Source organism: Lutjanus erythropterus, chromosome 15 (genome assembly GCF_056507025.1).
Source record: "Lutjanus erythropterus isolate fLutEry1 chromosome 15, fLutEry1.hap2, whole genome shotgun sequence".
In the NCBI taxonomy this organism is placed as follows: domain Eukaryota; kingdom Metazoa; phylum Chordata; class Actinopteri; order Lutjaniformes; family Lutjanidae; genus Lutjanus; species Lutjanus erythropterus.
The window spans coordinates 35,817,510-35,823,509 of NC_139331.1; the positions used below are offsets into that span (position 1 = coordinate 35,817,510).

Genomic DNA, 6,000 nt, shown 5'->3' on the forward strand with positions numbered 1-6,000 from the left:
TTGTTTGTCCAGCTGTTCCTTCCTTTTTGTGCACAACGTATTCATTAAATGATTAAATTGGCAGCTGTGTGTTCACTGTGCATGGCAGGATATTCTTCACTGAAAAATTACAATCCTACCAATAATCCACGTTTTTAATAACTGCATCTATAATCTGATTACCACTTTTTTATCTGTTTCTCTGATGGAGTACAGTTACCTTTTTGTATCCAGATTACATGCTGCTTGTGGTGTACCTTACATTTTATTGTCAAAAATAAAGTTGGAAGCTGTTGCTTGCAAACACACATTTACTAAAGTGTTATTACTACTAAGATACGTGAGTACATAGGGAGAGATCACATATGAAAAAACTTATTGAAGAGACGCGTAATGATGTCCGATCGGTCCTTGAGTTTATGTTCCACCTTTGATTTTTTCAGGGCCCTCGAAACCAGTTTCTCCAGGAGTACTCTGATAAGCATTTTGTCTTTGTCTGTCTGTTCTGTTGCACACTGTCCTTCCTGTCAAGTTTTGAGACAGGCTTTTCTGCCTGTTCTGTTGGACATGTTCTGTTGCATATATAGATCCTTAAAGAACCTTAAAGATCCTTAAAGATCATTAATCATGAAATCAATTAAATTTTGTCCAGTTTGCAGGAGAAGGTGGGAGGAAACCGGAGCACCCGGAGGAAACCCACGCCAACACAGCAGGCAACACACAAACTCTAAAGTAAAGCTCAGGGTCGGGACGGGAACCCGGGACCCTCGCCCTCTGAGGATGAGGTCACACTGCTGATGTGGCCCTGAGAGCTCAAGTCCTGCCACAGATCTAAGCAGCTTTCTGCTCTACTGGTTTGAGACCAGTGAGGAGAAGATAAACTGGATGTGAGGCAGGACTTCAGCTCTGCATAACTTTTTTAATAGATGTGTCAGTTAGCTTTGTGGGGCAGTTTTCAGTGACAGACACCACCTCCTTTACCTTACAGTAAACTCACTGCCATGCTGGTTTAATCTGGTGCAGAGACTTGGAAGCTTTTCTTAAGAATCTGTGTAGGGCAGGTTTTTTTGGTGGTGTCATCAGGTGATGTTTGATGGTGGAGGCAATAAATGATTCAATTTCTGGATTATGTAAATCCTTAAAAACTAGCACTATGTCTGGATAGCCCCACGCCTTACATAGATCTTTGAAAATGGACTTTTCGAGTTTTGCTAAATTCTATTAGGTGATCTTAAAATCCTCACCCTCAACTTCAGCCCACGACTTATTGAAGAGACGCGTAATGATGTCCGATCGGTCCTTGAGTTTATGTTCCACCTTTGATTTTTTCAGGGCCATCGAAACCAGTTTCTCCAGGAGTACCTTGATAAGCATTTTGTCGTTGTCTGTCTGTTCTGTTGCACACTGTCCTTCCTGTCAAGTTTTGAGACAGGCTTTTCTGCCTGTTCTGTTGGACATGTTCTGTTGCATATATAAATCTTTAAAGAACCTTAAAGATCCTTAAAGATCATTAATCATGAAATCAATTACATTTTGTCCAGTTTGAAGGAGAAGGTGGGAGGAAACCGGAGCACCCGGAGGAAACCCACGCCAACACAGCAGGCAACACACAAACTCTAAAGGAAAGCTCAGGGTCGGGACGGGAACCCGGGACCCTCGCCCTCTGAGGATGAGGTCACACTGCTGATGTGGCCCTGAGAGCTCAAGTCCTGCCACAGATCTAAGCAGCTTTCTGCTCTACTGGTTTGAGACCAGCGAGGAGAAGATAAACTGGATGTGAGGCAGGACTTCAGCTCTGCATAACTTTTTTAATAGATGTGTCAGTTAGCTTTGTGGGGCAGTTTTCAGTGACAGACACCACCTCCTTTACCTTACAGTAAACTCACTGCCATGCTGGTTTAATCTGGCGCAGAGACTTGGAAGCTTTTCTTAAGAATCTGTGTAGGGCAGGTTTTTTTGGTGGTGCCGTCAGGCGACGTTTGATGGTGGAGGCAATAAATGATTCAATTTCTGGATTATGTAAATCCATAAAAACTAGCACTATGTCTGGACAGCCCCACGCCTTACATAGATCTTTGAAAATGGACTTTTCGAGTTTTGCTAAATTCTTTTGGGTGATCTTAAAATCCTCACCCTCAACTTCAGCCCACGACTTATTGAAGAGACGTGTAATGATGTCCGATCGGTCCTTGAGTTTATGTTCCACCTTTGATTTTTTCAGGGCCCTCGAAACCAGTTTCTCCAGGAGTACCTTGATAAGCATTTTGTCTTTGTCTGTCTGTTCTGTTGTACACTGTTCTTCAGTTGTCCTGTCAGGTTTTGAGACAGGCTTTTCTGCCTGTTCTGTTTCACACTGTCTGGCAGTTGGCCTGTCAAGTTTTGAGACAGGCTTTTCTGCCTGTTTAGTTGGACACTGTCCTTCAGTTGGCCTGTCAAGTTTTGAGACAGGCTTTTCTGCCTGTTCTGTTGCACGCTGTCTGGCAATTGGCCTGTCAAGTTTTGAGACAGGCTTTTCTGCCTGTTCTGTTGGACACTGTCTGGCAATTGGCCTGTCAAGTTTTGAGACAGGCTTTTCTGGCTGTTTTTTTGGCCACTGTCCTTCAGTTGGCCTGTCAAGTTTTGAGACAGGCTTTTCTGCCTGTTCTGTTGCACGCTGTCTGGCAGTTGGCCTGTCAAGTTTTGAGACAGGCTTTTCTGCCTGTTTTGTTGGACACTGTCCTTCAGTTGGCCTGTCAAGTTTTGAGACAGGCTTTTCTGCTTGTTCTGTTGCACGCTGCCTGGCAGTTGGCCTGTCAAGTTTTGAGACAGGCTTTTCTGCCTGTTCTGTTGCACGCTGTCTGGCAGTTGGCCTGTCAAGTTTTGAGACAGGCTTTTCTGCTTGTTCTGTTGCACGCTGCCTGGCAGTTGGCCTGTCAAGTTTTGAGACAGGCTTTTCTGCCTGTTCTGTTGGACACTGTCTGGCAGTTGGCCTGTCAAGTTTTGAGACAGGCTTTTCTGCTTGTTCTGTTGCACGCTGTCTGGCAGTTGGCCTGTCAAGTTTTGAGACAGGCTTTTCTGCCTGTTCTGTTGGACACTGTCTGGCAGTTGGCCTGTCAAGTTTTGAGACAGGCTTTGCCTCAGTCACCAAAGGTGCTGCAGTCTCTCCTGGTATCAGTGATTCATCATCTATCAAAGCGTGCATTAACATTTTACTGTAGCGGTCAGCATGAGTGTTCAGCCACCAGCTCATCAGTACCACAAAACACCACACTTTGGCATATATTTCATCTTGTATATCAGCACACGTTTGACCTCTTTTTGATACGTCGATGATCTCTGGTAATCCTTTTTTTATGTGACTGTTGATGAGGTCACAGAGTTTTTTTGCGAACACCAGCTGTTTAACACTGCCAATACTTTCGATGCCCCAAATCTCTTCTGAATCCTTTTGTTTTTCTTCGTCCTCTGGCAGTAGCAGAGATTCAGCTTTACCTATGAGTGACTGCAGGGACTGCTTGCTTTCAACTTTGGAGTGCAGGAAGTATTTGGTCTTTATTTGTGACACTATGCGACATATCACTGCACTGGAAATGCGTTGTAAGAAAATGTTCTTGATCTTAGTCCCTACTGCTTCCAAATACAGTTTCATTTTGGGACCTGCAGCTGTCGTCTGTTCTGCACTCTTAACTTTTCCAACAATTTCTTGAGTAATATCACCTGCAACGACTTCAATCTCCAGAGAGCATTCCAGTGACTCATAGTCATGGTCTGATGCCTCAGTCAAAAGAGGTATTACGATTTTACTCACCTCTTGTCTAATTTTTTTCTGGACAGCTTCAGTTGTTTTTCTCACAAAGCTGTCCTCTGATAAGACCTCTCTGGTCTGCACTTTGTCTGATAGGTCTAGTGACAGTGACTCTGGGTCGATGCTCATGACAGGTGTTAACCAAAAGTCTGGGTCTTCTCCTGTGATGTCACCTTGGGGTTTTACAAAGTCGAACCAGTGATTCCCTAGGTTCATACTTATGACCGTTGACAGACAGTCTGGGTCTTTGCTTGGATCTGCTGTTATGTCTGGTGTTTGATGGCCAGTCTGTAATTCAGAGGACACGTTTGTCAGCTGTATGTCCTTTGTTCTCTTTGGTTTACATATGGATGAGTTTCTCATAATGTTCCTCAACATTCTGTGAGCATGATTAACCATATCTTGAAATTGGATGGGTGGAGTTATGCGCTGGCATATCACATGCTTCTCAGTGTAAAGACCACATGAGCATGCAGACTTGACGATTTCTGCAACCTCTTTTGATAATAGTTCGTTTAAACTTTCTGAGCTCTCACATGGGACGGGCTTCTGGATGCCCAGGGCTTCTGCAAAACCCTGAAAGAGTGTTTCGCCCAAAGCGAACTGAATTTGCTCCGTGGACATGATCGTGTTTATGTGCCGAGAAGCCACCAGTGTGGCATCTGACAGGCATCGAATTATTTCCAAAAGCAGGTCTGCCAACATAATTTTTGTGGCTTCATGAGAAAAAGATTGCAACAATTCCCACTGTTTATCTGACATTCTTTGAAAAAACGATGTAATCAGTGAGCGAATAGTATCTGGTCTAACTAACGGTGTTTCTGTTGTATCCATGGTGAATCTTTCTATATCTGTTTGTGTGTCTGTCCTCGATCTTATTTTCTCAGTTTTGTTGTTCCTTTGCATATTATGAAATTTCTTGAATGCTTTCAAAAGTGTGTGAAAATTTTGTGAATTTCTGTGTATGATTGAAACAACAGATCTGATCTTAGCTGTTCAAAACATGATGTCATCAAAGGAATTCATGGCTCTCTGATGTCATCAGAGCACCTGTTGCTAGGCGCAGAATCTGTTTTTTTTTTTTTTTTTTCAAAACTTTATTGAAAAAAAAAATCAGAACATTCTTTTTGTGTATATTCCATTCTGTTGCTGAGTTGTAAAGACTTCATTGTATAAAAATAATGAATACAAAGGAAAGTGTTCAACGACAAAACAATAAAGAAGAACAACAAAAAAACATATTAGTCCACTAAATAAACAAAAACAAACTGCTGTCTGTGATAACAGTCCATGTTCAACAAATTAACAACCTACATTAAAGGTTGTGTGGAAGTTTTAGAGGCTGACATGACATCAACTGTTTATTAGCAATCTAATCTATATCTGAGATTTGTAACCATTTAAACCATTTTGAGAAAACATTTGAGGATGAAGGTGAAATTGTCCATGTGGGCCAACTGTCAAAAATCTCTACCAAAGTTTTATTTAAGTTAAATTCTCAATAAAACACAGACTAATCTAGTTTGATGTACTGTTATAATAGTATGATTTAATATTAAATAAGCATAAAACAACACAATTATTCTGAATATTACAATTAATCTGGGGAATTGTGTGAGTCATGGCAACAAAGTGTCAAGTGGTCTAACCATAATTAACTATAATAATATTGTGCAAGAAGACCGTGTGACAGGAAATGATATCACAGAGAAGGACCCCTGCAGACTGTAACACTACAACATTTTTATGGTGTGATCACATATACTTTGGTTCACAAGTCAAATGGTATGACCCCAGGAAAACACTGATAATTCATCATAATTATAAAAATTAGTTTTTAGTACTTTAAAAATTATGTTGTATGTCCATGATAATTCCTGTCAAATTGTATTTTAAATTGAAATATCAAATGTTTGCACATTTCAATTCCTATTTCTCACTATTAGAGGCCAGTTTAATCAGATATCAATAGTTTATGATGCTGATTAAATATTAAATATGAACTAACTCAATATGTCAAACTATTTTCAAGTGGTCAGTATTATGTTTTTGAGGTGATGTATCCACAACTTTATTGTCAAAGCTCTGTGAGGGTTGAATAAAATCATCATGTTGCACAACCCAAGTGCTTTTAAAATACTTAGCTTTAATGTACATTTGTGTTCCAGTCTCTTATAATTTTAAGCAGTATATAATGTCAGAATTTCAAAATATAGCAGAATAAAGTGGGTGAACAT

The 6,000-nt window shown here is 40.8% G+C and overlaps 1 protein-coding gene across 1 annotated transcript; it reads right to left on the reverse strand.

Annotated features, from left to right (window-relative positions):
• Positions 1-1,861: 1,861 nt before the first annotated feature.
• Positions 1,862-4,597, reverse strand: LOC146314844 (uncharacterized). The gene is made up of 2 exons (XM_084737113.1): positions 3,172-4,597; positions 1,862-2,262 (listed from the first exon to the last, which is right to left on the reverse strand). The coding sequence occupies exons 1-2, from the start codon at positions 4,595-4,597 to the stop codon at positions 1,862-1,864; spliced, it is 1,827 nt and encodes a 608-aa protein (XP_084593239.1).
• Positions 4,598-6,000: the final 1,403 nt, after the last annotated feature.

What these genes read in the sequence shown, in the direction of transcription:
- LOC146314844 (XM_084737113.1), bottom strand. Translation starts at nt 4,597, where the DNA reads ATGGATACAACAGAAACACCGTTAGTTAGACCAGATACTATTCGCTCA. An exon ending in CACTCATGCTGACCGCTACA is followed by an intron (nt 2,263 to 3,171) that starts GTAAAATGTTAA and finishes AGTGTACAACAG; the next exon opens with AACAGACAGACAAAGACAAA.